Source organism: Astatotilapia calliptera, chromosome 22 (genome assembly GCF_964374335.1).
Source record: "Astatotilapia calliptera chromosome 22, fAstCal68.1, whole genome shotgun sequence".
NCBI lineage: Eukaryota > Metazoa > Chordata > Actinopteri > Cichliformes > Cichlidae > Astatotilapia > Astatotilapia calliptera.
Genome location: NC_137442.1, coordinates 25,874,715 through 25,889,840, shown reverse-complemented (window position 1 = coordinate 25,889,840; position 15,126 = coordinate 25,874,715). Strand labels below are relative to the sequence as shown.

The window sequence follows — 15,126 nt, the reverse complement described above, 5'->3', positions numbered from 1 at the left end:
TGTTAAATTTCCTGTAAGTTTATCTTTTTACACAACTTACATATTGAGAAAAACGGATAGGTTTTCTCTGTACTTAGATTTTCCTGCCATGGTGAATCCTGGGCCCTGTTTCAGGAAGCCGGTTTAGTGGAAAAACTGAGTAAGTATACCCTGAGTTAACGAAAACTGGTTTTTCGGTTTCACAAAGCGAGTTCAGCTGAAGCCTGAGTGAGTCACTATGACGACACACGCCGTGAAGCTAACCTGCCCCCTAGCAGGTTTACCACAACTAACCCTGACTGTCTCCGCCCCTTTGTCGGAAACCTGACAGTAGGAAGTGTCGGACATGGCGTGCTCCTTCCTTGAAGAGCCAGTAGATCGTGAAGCCCAAATTCTCCGCAGAGCTCTCCGCCGGGAGAGAGTGATTAGAGCGCGTTTGGACATCTTATCATTTCCTGATGATTTCCTGTGCGAATGTTACCGTTTTTCAGCACAATCTATAATTTATTTGGATAACATCCTCAGGCCATATATTACGCATGTGACACATCGCGGACATGCTCTCAGTTCTGTACATATTTGTATTGCACTTCGGTTTTTTGCAAACGGGAGCTTTCTGTATAATATTGATGACGCTGAGCACGCTTCCAAGGCTACCGTCTGTCGGGCAGTCAGGAATGTTACAGTTGCACTGAAACGTCTCCTGTACTCGTTTGTGGTGTTCCCCGGTCATAGACCCACAAGATTTATCAAAGAGGGATTCCACAAAATTGCAGGTATCAGGATGAACAAAACGTAATGTATGATGTGGTGATACTTGGACTACTACTTAAATATTACATTTATTTTCAGGGTTCCCAGGCGTGATTGGCTGTACAGATGGCACTCACATTCCAATCATTGCTCCTTCAGTAAATGAAGGAGACTATGTGAACAGGAAGTCTTTCCACAGCATTAATGTACAGGTACATAGTTCCCTGTAGCATTTCAAACTAACAAATTATTTCATCATAGTAATGGATGCTAATTTGTGTTCTCTGCACTGTGAAGATCATATGTGATGCTGCCAACATTATCACAAATGTGGAAGCCAAGTGGCCAGGCTCTGTCCATGACTCACAAATATTCCGTGAATGTACACTGAGCACAAAATTTGGACATGGTGAGTTGAGAATACTTTAAAATATATAAAGACCAATTGCTTCAGGGACATTTGAACTGAAGTGTATCCTTCTGTCTTAGGAGAGTTCACTGGCTACTTGCTTGGTGATAGGGGGTATCCATGTTTACCCTATTTGCTTACCCCTTACCCTGACCCTGAACCGGGCCCACAGCAGCGATATAATCTGGCTAATTGCAGGGCAAGAGCCAGAATTGAAATGACTATCGGAATGCTTAAGGCCCGGTTCCAGTGCCTGCAAAGACTCAGGGTCACCCCAGAAAGGGCATGTGACATTATTGTGGCATGTGTGATTCTTCACAACATTGCCACAATTAGAGGAGAACACTGTCCTTCTGAACCAGACATCAGCAGTGATCCAAACCATGAACATCCTGACCCTCCCACGGACATACAAGATGGAAGCGCAGTCAGAGACACCATATGTCACAATCATTTCTTTTGACCCATCACCTCAACATGTTGAAAGAAGAATAAACAGATTTTTTGTTCAACTGGCTTTATTGGTCACCTGTGTTTCCTGTACACAAAGTATTAAAAGATGTAAACCTCATAAAGTGTCTCTGTTGCTTCCTCCTCTGTAACAGCTGTCAATGTTTCTTCATTATTTTCCTGTAGTAAAGAAATAAACAACATTGCTGTTCTACTGTAAACTCATATAATCTGTGGAGTATTACTCACAACTGCATGTTGGTCTGGCTCAACAGGAGGCTGCACCAGATGCAGTACACCACCACCATCAACTGATAGAATATGAGGTTTATACAGGTCACTTAAACTTACAAGGGACCAAATGGCAATTAACAAACAAACCAATCACCTTACACTTCATTGTCATTATGCTCTCAAAGACAACCAAGACTGAGGGAAGGCAAAATCAGTAGGAAAATAACTTCACTACAAAATAATCCATTATGGTAAAGAGTTTATCAAATGAATGAGTAGCACTGCAAAGGTGACTGTGAAGAAAGGATGTATGCACATCATGTATTATTTTGAATTTACCCCCTATGTCGGCACTTGTGTCTTGCGGGGTTATTGACTCAGAGGATGTCCCCGCAGAGATGCCTTCGGCCACAGGGCGCCCACTGTTTTGGCTGAGGGCCAACTGCTCAGCCTCTGTGTAGTGGTGGTGGAGGACCCCCACCTGTTTTTCGGGCCTCCGCTTTTTTTCTGTTGGCTATAACGGGTCACATTTGAGCATACAGAGTAAGCAAATATGTACTTGTAATGTGCTCAGATAATTTCAATAAGTGCTTACAGAAAGAAAATTAATGTAGCCTCTAACTGCAATTGATTTACATCGGACAAACAGACCAAGCACTATGGCTCATAATACAATTACACCTTACCTGTTTGGACTATATTTTTATATTTCATTTTTACTTGCTGCCAGGCACGTTTGGGGCCTGTTGGGTTGCACCTGCGCTCACATCACATCACAAAATAAAATGTATAAAATAACAAATAAAATAACATATGATAAAATAACGTGTTAAATGGGTGGAAATCCCTCGATCAATGTTTATATTAACACTCACGCATTGACTCTGTCGGCTATGTTTTGCCATGCATGCTCCCTTTCTTTTGCAGCTGTGGCTGCGTTACTTTTTTCCGCGGAATTTGTATGTTATCGGCATATGCTGCCATCAGAATTTCGGCCTCAAGCGCTGTGACATACATTGACCGCGCCTTCTTTCCCTCCGTCTCCATGGTGACTCGCTTAATCTGTGCTCCGCTTATCAGGGCTTTATGTATCCTCGTCCGCGCGCTTCACTTGGGGTTAAAGCAACTCCGCGTTGACTGAACTAATTGTTATCAGCCTTTCTGAAACCGAATATTCCGAGTTGGACAGTTCGGGGTTACTCAACCCTGCGTATCGTTTTTCACTCTGAGTTTTCTAAACCAGCTTCCTGAAACAGGGCCCTGGTATCAGAATTCACCATAGCAATGTGTGGCAACGGGTAAATGAAGAGTAGAGCTTCCATTTAATCCAGAGGAGCTGGAATATGAAGATGCATCAGTGCTGACATGATATTTACCGTAGAAACAGGAGGGGAGAAAAAAGTAATTTTAATCAAATACTGAATAAGATATAGCTACAATGTCTGCTCTTATGTTTCTGTCTGCTCTGGCTTCATGAATGAGAAAATGAGTCATATGGTCAGTCAGCTGGTTCATGTGCGGCAGGAGGGGAGAAGTCAGAGGGACCAGCCGCCAGAGAGCCAGTCAGGTTCACAGAGCTAAGTTTTTCCTGTTGTCAGCAAACAATTTAACAACACTTTATTGTTCTATAAGCAAGCAATTTATTTATAAGGCACTTTCAGACAACTCCCAGCTGAAAACAAAGTGCCGTACACTTGACATGCCTAAGAAACAATACATTGAATAACTTAAGAAATATAAAATACTAATTAGAATTAAATTAAAATTATAAATCAGCACATTAGATTAAAGGCAGCCAGCCAATGGAGTGAAGCCAGAATGGGAGTTATGTGCTCTCTTTTGCAAATTCTGGGTTAAAAGTCGTGCAGCAGCATTTTGAACCAGCTGCAGACGAAAGAGAAGAAACAGACTTACTACAAAATACAGTGCATTACAGTAATCCAAATGAGATGAAATAAAAGCATGGCTTACTGTTTCAAAATGTGGCCTGGATAAAATAGGTCTTACCTTTGCCAAGCACCTTAAATGATAAAAACTGGACTTGACAGGAGCCCTAATTTGAGTGTCCAATTTAAAGTCACTGTCCATCTTAAAACCCAAATTAGTAACAACAAGTTTAAAATGCCGGGGGTCCCAAATCAATAGCGGAGGGATCACTAGGTCCGCAAGGACCAAACACAATCTCCTCGATTTTTCTTGAATTACATTTTTAAAAGTTTAGGGACATCCAAGTTTTAATATCTTCTAGACATGCCAGAAGTAGTTTAATAGAGAAGGCATCTTTCTGCTTCAGAGGCAGATAAATCTGGCAGTTATCAGCATAACAGTGGAAGGAAATTCCATGCTTTTTAAGGATGGTTCCCAAGGGCTGTAAATATGATGAAAAAAGCAGAGGCTCTAGAATTGAGCCCTGCTGGACCCCAAACTGAAGAGCCGCAGAAAAGGACTCATACCCTAAAAAGTTAACACTAAGTTTGATCAGAAAGATAAGACCTAAACCCATTCAAAGTAGTACCACGAATGCCTGCAAGACGGTGTAAACGAGACAGTAAAATGTTGTGGTCTACAGAGTCAAAAGCAGCTGTTAGGTCAAGGAGGACAAGAACAACATGATTACCAGAATCACAGGTAGGGAAGATATCATTAAAAACCTTTAAGAGTGCTGACTCAGGATACTATTCTCATTTTTTCTTAAATCAATCAATTGGGAATGTACAATTTTCTCTAAGATTTTAGACAGTAAAGTCAGCTTGGAGATAGGCCTGTGGTTAGTCAATACAGTGTGGTCCAGGGCGGGTTTCTTAAGAAGGGGTTGTACTACTTCCTGCTTAAAATAAGCAGGGACTACACCAGACATTAAACGGCTGTTTATAATAGTAAAAACAGTCTGTGCGAGGCAAAATCTTTTTAAAAAATTGTCAAGGGACAGGATCATTTGGAGACAAACAGGGCCTCAGATGACCAACCACATCCTCTAAAAAAGAAAGAGTTACAGGCTCAAACTGGTCAAAAACAGCAGAGCAAGGGATCGAGACGGAGGGGTCAGATTCAGGGGCAGAGATGAGAGCCCACGTAGCTGCTATCTTCTCATTAATAAAAAAACCCAACACAAAATCCTTAGATAGTTTATGAGAGGCTTCCAAACAGCCACTTTGTGGAGCATTTAAAACTAAGTTGATGGAGTTAAATAACACACGTGGATTATAACTGTTGGAGGAAATTGTCTTATATTAAAAGTATTCCCTTTTAGCCTCCTTGACTGTATCCTGATAGAGACACCACCAGTCCTTTAAGATTTGAAGAGACACCTGCAGTTTGTCCCTCTTCCATCTGCGTTCAGCTCTACAACACTGCCTCCTCACAGCCCGAGTGGTGTCATTAAACCACGGCTCGGTTTTAGCCTTGAGCTGCCTGGTTTTTAATGGTGCCACAGAGTCGAGAATAGCTTGGTAGGAAGATTCAAAGCATTAAAATCTGATCCTAAAACAAAAAACCTGCACTGCACCTGCTGACCTCGTATCAAATTTGTATTGAATTCTGTTTTTAGATTCTTTAAAAATATTTAATCACCAGCTAGAACATGTCTAGAGTAGGTGGCACTCATAGGGATCATTTTCTGTGGAAGAAGAGTCCCGTGACCTGCAAAATGCCCCTTTTAGATTGATCAGATGCTGCAGCACCATCCCTTTCATGTGAATGCACAGGTTAAATGCTGAGTTGATAATCAGCTTCGTGTGAACACTTATCCTGATCTCCAGTGTTAGGGTGAGTACAGGGCATTTTGTAGTACAGGGCACAGTTGTGATAGTTGATGGTAGCAATCTTGATTTATACATAAGTGGGCAGATGACTCAAAGCAGTGACAGTGGTGCTGAAACTTTGTGAGTCTGATCTTAAGTAACATTTCCATTTTACCATATCAAAGCAGAGCTACCTGAGGGACAATACCAAACGCATCCAGACCATGGCTGTATAAACATTTCATTTACCACTTATGAATTGCTGTTGCTTTTATGCACAGTATCCAGCCTGTGTCAATCAAATCAAAGCTAACAGTCTGACATTTAATCGTTTCATTTCAGACGATCTAGAGTTGTTAAACTGTCACTGAAAAAAATAATTAAACTGAAAATGACCCCAGATATTCAGCAATGTCCACAGCAAAAATGCACTCATAGACCAACCTTATTGGCTCTCAAGGAGACACGCCCCCCACAGCGGCCGCAGAAACGACTCTGGCAGTAGCAGCATGCTCGGCCACAGCCATCGGCAAACTTGGTCTTGCGACAGATCCCGCAGGTTGGAGACTCTGCCCGCGCTGTCTGAGCCTCTGGAGACTCCTCACCCAGCTTCTTCATGTGGTCTTTATACATCTCAAACTGCTGATGTAACTTCCTGTGAGGAGGAGGTTTTTAGAGAGAGGAGAGGTCAGAGGGTGACATATGCTAAACTTGTACTGAAGTCTAAAGGACCAGTGAGCTGGTCCTTGTTTGGTTCATTAAAGAGGCGAAGCCAGGCATGTACGATTGGATTTGGACCTTCAGTGTCAGACTGCGACATGATGAATAAACACAGCATCAGGTGTCTACCTGAACTGAGGCTCAGGTGAGACACAAACACCTGTGCTCAGGTAAGCCTCTGGGTTTACTCACATCTGCAGCTCGTTGTCTGTTGGACTTTTAACCTGCAGAACTTCGGACACGTTGGTGGCAACGTTACTGACCAACTGACTGAACCCTGAGAATGGATTCCACCTGTCCAGGTAATACACACAGTCAGCTGACAGGAAGCACATCAGTGGGTGGGAGGGGCAGCGTGGGACACAAGAAATAGCTTATTGAGGAAAAGAGGCGTGGCTAAGGGAGTGCACTCTGGGAGATGAGGTACTTACGAGGACGAGGGAGGTTTCACTTCCTCCTGCTCCCTGCAGACATAGACATGATGGCGATGATGATGATGATGATGTCAGTGATATAATTAATCATGAAATAATATAAAAACAAAATCATAACAGAAACAAACTGAAACTGAAGCTTTAAATTAGAGCCCTGCATTGGGACTGGGATCCCACCCAACGCAAATCTCGCAGGAGTGGGGGGTTTTAAGGTTGCCGTGGGCAACAGTTGGTCTCAAAATTGTTAGCAGGACGAAGAGTGCAACTGCTGTTGGTAACAAAATTCAGATTGGAGAGTCTAAAACTAAAGAAAAGAGTGGAAAGATGGATATTTGGAAAAGTTATAAAATAAAGAAAGTAAAGCGCTGGACATAAAGTGCCACATACACATGCATTAATCATAGCGCGTTTATAATGTGGTTCACGTGACCAACTCACATTACAGTTGATAGTACTGCAGGACAAAAGTGTTGTTTTTTTCACCTGTCTCAACCCAAGATTAACTGGATAATCAATTGATTGAAGAAAAATGAAGACATGGAGAGACGCTTTATTTAAATCCCTGAAAGTGGCGATGCCTCTCATAAAGGCTCCAGTTCGATAACATCTACATGCATCTTGTAGAGAATCCCTCACCTTCTGCTGCTGCCAGGACGAAAGCTTTCAAAAGCTACAGGTACTTCTGATCTAGGTAAATAATGCAGTGTGTAGGAGGTGAAGAGAAAGAAACTGTTTGTTGTTAAAGCAAAGGTAAGTGCTACATAGTTCGCTTAAACGAACTACCACATGTAAATCTTATATTTTGTTGACTCGTACATTTACAGTGTAGTGTCAGAAAAGTTCTGGTAGTATTAATTTGTCACATTATTATCATGTTGCTGTGGAGAAGCAGGTATTGGTGGGATTTGGCCTGTAAGGCACGGCTAGCAGATGTACTCACATGCCATACTCTACATCCTTCTGGCAGCTGTAAATAAATGCTGATTAGTGCATCTGATAGCACAGAAACTAAATGGCATTTTGTTTAAGTTAAATGTGCGGACGTTTGATGGATGGCTGGAGGGCAAAGGACTGAAGTACTGTTTTGCCCTCAAGGAGGGTGAGTCCTAGTAGCTCTGACATCATGTGAAAGATAAATATCAATAAGTCTGTGGGTGCGGGCAGGATTGGACACAGACGGACGGAGTGGGTGGTAATGGTCAGAAATTCAGAGGAAGAGGGATTTTAAAAAACAAAACAAAACAAAAAAAAACAGTCCCACACAGGGCTCTACTTCAAATAAGCAGAAACAGAATGAGACATCGAGCTGCTGAAACGGGATTAATTCAGTTCTCTTCTGCCACCACCAGGATGCGTCAGAATGCAACAACTCATCCAGTAGCACACACAGCTGAAACAGTTTGTTTGTTGGTTTGGCCAACCATAAAGGTAAACAAACCGAGCAAACAAACAAAGGATTCATTGAAATGATTTTATTAGTCTTCCTGTCACTTCACCAGTTCTTAACTGAAAATCAAACATAAAAGCAAAATGAACAAAATATGAATGAAACAATAAAATAAGTAAATGCACACGGTCAACAGTCATGATGCAGGCTTGGCCAAGGCCTGACATGATGTCACAGCAGCTCCATAAGAGTCCGCAAGCTGAGAGTCGGGAGGTCTGTGATTTATGGTCTAATCACATGCTGGCAATAAAATCATGAAAGTGTTGCGATGTCTGCCCTGTCCTGCCCTGAAAGGTTGGCAGCTGGTCTACAGTGTGTGCCATCTCTTTAACACAGCAATGTTTACATAGAAGTCATTGCTGATTGGCTCATACTTGTGACACACACCAAACAAACCACAAACAAAAAAGCAAAACAAACAAACAAAACTTTCAAAGCTAATCATGCTTGGGATAGGCAGTACGTGACAGGCAATGTAGGGGCTTAAAACAACAAAAGAAAAAAAACATCCAACACACAGTGAGGACAGTAAGATGCTCGGTTTGACTTCACTGATGAAAGGGCCCACACAAACTAAACATTTTAAACAGACTAAAATAAAACTGTGTCAGATGTGTTCACAAAGACTGCTTTGAAACCCTTTGACCTCAGTGACTCTGCAGTGACATCTGGAGGCCACACATGGTTACAGCACCTCACAGATAGCTACAGTCCTCAGACGGCCCAAAACCACCAGATGCTCTGATCCCTGTTAAACCACAAACCCCCTCATCCACCAAGCAACACCCACACTAATGGGATAACTGGATTTAGTCTGCAGTTACAGTAAACTCGAGAGACAGACTGTTAAGAACCAGCAAGCCTGTAAAACCTACAATATCCACCAGAAATACAGCAAAGCATTCTGGGAAAAATTCTGACAGACACTACTTATTCTACTGCAGCACAGCACTGTACAGAGAAACAGTGAAAACCAGCTCCATCTGCACCCTGCACAATCAAACTGAACACGCCAGTCCTCATTCTGTAGGATCTGTACTCATACCAAGCCTGTCTCAATTAGCTCAGTCTGCCACCGCTGTCTCATCAAAACCCCCTCGAACAGGATGAACCACACTGAGATGGCCGCAGTTCATTTGGAAGATTTTACATTAAAAACACGTCATGAAGGATTTGAGCAAAGATTCCAAAAAATTTCAACATGACATAAAAATGTGACTTAAAATTATTCATCTATTATCTGATGAGCTTTCACATTTATCTGGTGACCTTCTCGAGTGAATGTATAAACATTTACTGTATGTAGATCAGGACAACAATCTGATGTGTGAGGAGACACAAAAATTACAAACAACTCTTCAAGGATGCATTTATGGTAAATGGATGCTGGGTCTGCCGGAACACCTCCTCCAGGAGGCGCCCAGGAGGCATCCTTGTCAGATGCCTGAATCACCTCAACTGGCTCCTTTCGATGTGGAGGAGCAGCGGCTCTACTCTGAGCCCCTCCCGGATGGCTGAACTTCTCACCCTATCTCTAAGTGAGAGTCCAGCCACCCTTCGGAGGAAGCTCATTTCCGCCGCTTGTATCCGCGATCTCATTCTTTCGGTCACTACCTACAGCTCGTGACCATAGGTGAGGGTAGGGACGTAGATCGACCGGTAAATTGAGAGATTTGCTTTTATGCTCAGCTCTCTCTTCACCACTATGAGAACCAGTCTATAATAAATAACACAATAAAAGGCTGATTGATCATTACAAAAACATTTTCCAGTTACTGGTGAAACTGATCTGCTGAATGAACCAATGAACCTCTGTTTAATATGCAGATCACCAGCCTATTTGATTTTATTATTATGTCAAAAATGAAGACATTTCAGTGGACTGTGTTGCTCTGTGAAGGGGGGAGTATTCATTCCTTAAATACTGACTGCTTTCAGCAGAAAGTTCTAACTCACTTCAGTCTGTGCACCACATTCAGACCAGTTTGATCACTAAAAATATTTCCCAGTGACCTTCACATGGTTCCCCTTTATTTTGGTGTAAAGAAGTTTAATTTCATTCTAAAACATCTCAGAAAACACCAAAGAGGCAGAGCAATTATGTCACTTCCTGACAATGCTCAGGAAAAACAACCTGGGTCAAAAGATGCTACTGCTAATCTTTATGCCAGCACGCTAAAAGATTAGCAGTAGCATCTTCTGGCATATTTATATCACAGCTTCAGCAGATCAATGAGCACAGCTCAGAAGATAGCTGGCCACTCTCTGCCCTCCCAATCACATCCTTGTTCTCACCTGAAGGATCTGTTGTTCTCTGCCAATCAGTACAGGTCCCTCAAATGAAACTTAGAAACAGCTTCTTCTCTGTGAGCTCAATATCAACCCAATTAAAAGTGATCAGTGAAACAGTTCATCAATCAGCCTAACCTGACATACAGCAAAATTTTATAGGGGAGTGAATTAGATTAATGATTGCATTAAGCAGTTATTCTAATACCCACATAGCAAAATTGGTATGGCCCGGATCTGGCCCGCACAATGTGCTTACACATGGCCCACATACCGCAAAGAATGACGGCCCGCACAAGGCCAGTTGCAGACAAACTGGTGGTCCTGTACTGACCCAGAACAGTTTCAGCTCTGGCACTAGATGTAAGCCTAATGTGTACCTTAATCAAGCCATGTAATAACAACGTGCCGGAACATAATACTGCAAAGTAACATGAAGAACGATTCTTATAAAGTGCTTTTCTACTCTGCCGGATTACGGAAGGCACTGAACACAACATGCCACATTCACTCAATCACATCCTTTCTATCAACTGAGTACGTCCTAACTACATTAATACACATTCACACTCTTGACATGCAGATAGGAGAAGCTAGGGAGATTGAACCACTAACCTTCCGATCAGTAGGTAACCTGCTCTACCTCCTGAGCTACAGCCACCCAGTGGTAAACATGAGTAAACCTTCACTAGGTTTTGGATAAAGTGTAAACTCACAAACCTGTCAAACCTGCATTTGAAATGTTTGCAACATGGGATTTGGGTCTTCAAACTAAAATAGGAAATTAGGAACATGAATAGTGCTATCAATGCCAGACTTGGCCCACATCTGGTTGGAATACACCCTGCCATGACACCAGTCAGTCAGAAGTGCCAGCTTGATGATAGATCTGGGCCAGACCCGTTTTCTATGAGCCTGGGCCACATAAACCAAACCACAATCAAGCCAGATACGGCATGCCATCACTTAAACAGTGACAACTATGCCAGGCCTGGCCCATATCTGGATGACATACCACTCAGCATGCCAGACGTCAGCCACTGCTGGCTGACGGTGATCCAGGCCAGACCAGCGTGCTGTGTGGGTATAACCATTTCTGATTAGTTTAATCGGTTTTGTTTTTAAGTAAACGCCAAATTTATGAGCAGCTTTTAAATCTTTACTTTATTTTATCTTCACTTTTTTTCTTCCGTTGCTGCCTGAACACCTGCAGTCTGCTTCTGCCACTGACGATCTGGAGAGGTCAACTTCTTAAACCTTCCTGCTGCAGCTGCTGAGGTTTTTTAATTAAAATGCTCACTGATGCTTTTATTTTCTCTGAACACCAGCTGATTCCATAATCAATAATCTTACTTGAGCATGCTCTTTTCCTTCGTCTCCTCCTCCTTCTGCCTCTCCATCACCGACAGGATGATGCTGCGCTCCTCCTCCGTCAGGTGGCTCAGGTCCGGCAGCTCCGGCCCAAGCCCAGGCTCCGCAGCCAGTGCCGGTCCAGCCGGCCCGGACATTGTGTCTGTGGGCCGCTGGAAGAGAAGGTAGCGTCGGTCAGGCCAGAGCCACGTGACTGGATCCCGTCATCATAATCATAAATGATGATGTTAACGACGAAGGCCAGGGAGTTGCAGAGTGTTCACATTATTTTGTCCAGCTCCAGGTGCGTTCAGCGGCTCTGCTGCCGCGGCGAAGGCTCGAGGAGCCGCTCCACCTGCAGCTGCACCTCCATCAGACCATCCACCATTCACCACCATCCTCCTCCTCCTCCGGCTCACCAGCAGGCGCAGCGGCGTCCTTTTGCTCGCTACTCCGCAGTCATGTCGCCTCCGGGGTCAGCGGCGGTTCCGTCCCGCTCCTCCCGGCCCTGCGGCCCTAATACTTGGCCTTCTGTGGTCGCGGTGTCCCGCTGTGGTTGTACGGTGCTTCTCGGCGATAACAGGCGCAGGGGCGAGGAGGAGAAAATAAATAAATCTTCACATGACGGGGAGGGAGGGGGGCACGACGTGACGTACTACAACAAAGATCAGCTGGTCGGGCGGGGGGGAGGAGCTAAAGATAGAGCTGCAGAGGAAGCTACAAACAGCGTCATCAGTCAGTCACCCAGTCAACTGATGGATCGATAACAAACATATTTAATAATGTGAAAGAATAATGGTACAGCGTAGAGCTGCCACTCAGACAAAAGAAAGCGTTAGTACGTTATAATATTGATATTGTAAGAACCTAAAATGTTTTTGCTAAAACGTGATAATTATGTATACTTTAATAAAGTGATATTGTGTTGTTCAAACGTGAAAAGTATATTGTACTGATAGTATATTGAACAAACATGAAAAGTATAACGTTAGAAAAACAAACTTTTCAGGTTATAACGTGATATAGCTCTATTTTTCTTTTGCCTGGGTGGCAGCTCTACGCTACAGTAAGAGCGCATTAAAACAAATTAAAAAATACACCACTTTAAATTTAAAGTAGAAAGTGTAGAATTCATGAAATACAGGCCGTCTGTGAATTCTAACAGACATAATTATAAACGATAATACAGTGTAATCGAATCGAAAAGACTGTAGTGCTATGTAACACAAGTTATGTCAAAGTATATATTATATTATCTAAGACATTAACTTGTGATTTTTAAGCTAAGTGATATCTATTAAGCTATAGGTGCTGCTGTTTCTGCGTGAAAACTACGGTAATTAAATTTTAAAAAGAGGCATCATGCAGGAATTTGCAGTGAAAAGAGTCTAAGGAAATTCACTGTTCATTGGCATTGCGTGAAGGTACAGCTGTTTAGACAGGTCAACCCTAATCTGACAGTCAGTCATTATTCACAAGTTAATAAATATGCGATAACGACCCGGCAGCATAATGAACTGCCAACCTGGAAAGTCTGCTGCCGATGGGCAAACTGTGTTGTGTTCTTTTTGTGTTCAAATGTTGGCATAAATATTTTCTGTATGACAACGCTGGCATTATGATTGACTGGGTTTTATGTGCCTAAAGAAGAAAATGTGAAGAGTACTGTGCATATTATTTAAAGAAAATATGTTACAGTGTCCATGCCAAAGCTGTTTATGATTAAAGTTATAATAATCCTAATTATTCTGTATTTGTTCTTAATTATTTTAAAGTTAACACCAAAAGCAAGGTAATTTTGTTTGTTTGTTTATTACTTTATCGTAACAATGCTTCTGTGAAACGCAATAAATCCTATATTGTTGGAAAGCCTGTTTATTTCCCCTTAAATGGTGCCACTTAGGGTTAGGGTTAGGATTAGAAAATGCATTTGTGGGTTGCTTCGCAGAGTTGAGTATGTGGCCTGAGCCCATGAAAAACTTCTTTGCTAGAGTCAAACAGCTGATTTACTCTTGTTTATTGTTGTGTTCCAACAATATAAAATGTGTTGCCAAGAAGCATTGTTACAACAAAGAAGTAATCAGCCAAAGACAAATGTCCTTACTTTTTGTGCTAGGTTTATCAACAGCAATATGCTGTGACAGGTACAGAGTACAAGGGAGCACTGTGGTTTAGAGACTGAAGACATCACCTAGAGCGATGAAACACTACTCCCACTGAAAGTCCACTAAACCAATCCCAGTGCTCCCTGTTTTTACAAATCACACCCTAAGTCTATGAGTATATGACAGAAAAACATACACATTTTATTCTTATTCAAACACTAACAGCTGTTTGAATATAAATTAATCAGGAACTGATCAGTAATTATAATCTGAGATAAACATAATTTATGTAATTTCCTTAGGGATTATTAAGGTATTCTGAATCTGTAACAGAGCGCCATCTGATGGACAGCTGCATTTTTGATCATTCCATTTGCTAAGTCAGCTTCATGTTTTCACAAATAAGCTGGGAATGAATATCTCACTACATCTGGTGCACTCTGGATCAAGTGAAAAAGCTTTCTAAAGAATTTTAGAGATGAATGACTATTCAGAATTACCCTGGAATTTTGAACATTTATCTGAACACTCCAAACTCCAAACACTCCACTGAAAGAGGCTCAGCAGCATATTCACTTCCTCAGTGTGGTCTAAAAGCCAGGTCAACTTTTACTTTTCCCCCACAAAGAAATAAAAACGTTCAGAATCAGATAATCTCAGAGGGAAACCGAGACTGAGGAACTCTGTTTCCTGTTTGGAATCTAAGGGTGTTTTCAGACCTACAAGTTTGTAAACTTGTAGCTTTTACCCATGGTTAGGTTTGTTTTCACACAGATAAAAATCCAAGTGAACTGCAAATGAACCAAATGTGTCACTACAAACCACATAAGAATGTTCAGTCTGCTTACTGGCCAGTTGTGTCTGTTCTTGGTCTCAGTTTATTCCGCACGTCCTTCTTGCCTTCCATATATTCCTGTATCTCTTTTTTGTCTGTGGTTTATTCTATAGACTCATGTATGAAGTCAGTCTTGTGTGAACCTTCCTTCCTGCAGCTCAGCTTCAGCCACTGGATATGTCACTTTATGTTTGAGACTGTATGAAGAGTTTTCTGCAGATTAAGAAATAATCTGTGTGCTGAGTAATATGTCTTTCCAGATATCTTCCTCACTGCAAAAGTGGTAACTGAAGGGTTTAACAAATGATTGAGTAGTCAGATGTTTGTTCAGTACTGCATTCACTGTGAAACCTTTCTCACAAATGGAGTTTGATTTGCTTC

At 42.1% G+C, this 15,126-nt stretch overlaps 1 protein-coding gene and 1 long non-coding RNA gene across 25 annotated transcripts in view; one reads left to right on the top strand and one right to left on the bottom strand.

The window, feature by feature from the left end:
- The window catches only part of LOC113014581 (regulating synaptic membrane exocytosis protein 2-like), a 63,242-nt gene extending 50,800 nt beyond the window's left edge, over positions 1-12,442 (bottom strand). For 8 of the 24 annotated variants that reach the window (XM_080296515.1, XM_080296520.1, XM_080296522.1 and 5 more), the window contains exons 1-4: positions 11,809-12,408; positions 6,717-6,749; positions 6,478-6,579; positions 6,010-6,220 (exon numbers count right to left, since the gene is read on the bottom strand). In XM_080296515.1, coding sequence (XP_080152641.1) covers positions 6,010-6,220; positions 6,478-6,579; positions 6,717-6,749; positions 11,809-11,963 — 501 coding nt within the window. In that variant the 5' untranslated portion in view covers positions 11,964-12,408. Of the gene's footprint in view, positions 1-6,009; positions 6,221-6,477; positions 6,580-6,716; positions 6,750-11,808 lie in introns of all 24 variants that reach the window. The other 16 variants (XM_080296526.1, XM_080296527.1, XM_026156223.2 and 13 more) reach the window with 9 other exon arrangements.
- Positions 69-1,658, top strand: LOC145423764 (uncharacterized). Its single transcript, XR_013904807.1, has 2 exons — positions 69-1,141; positions 1,222-1,658. It is a non-coding gene; the product is annotated as an uncharacterized LOC145423764 (long non-coding RNA).
- Positions 12,443-15,126: the final 2,684 nt, after the last annotated feature.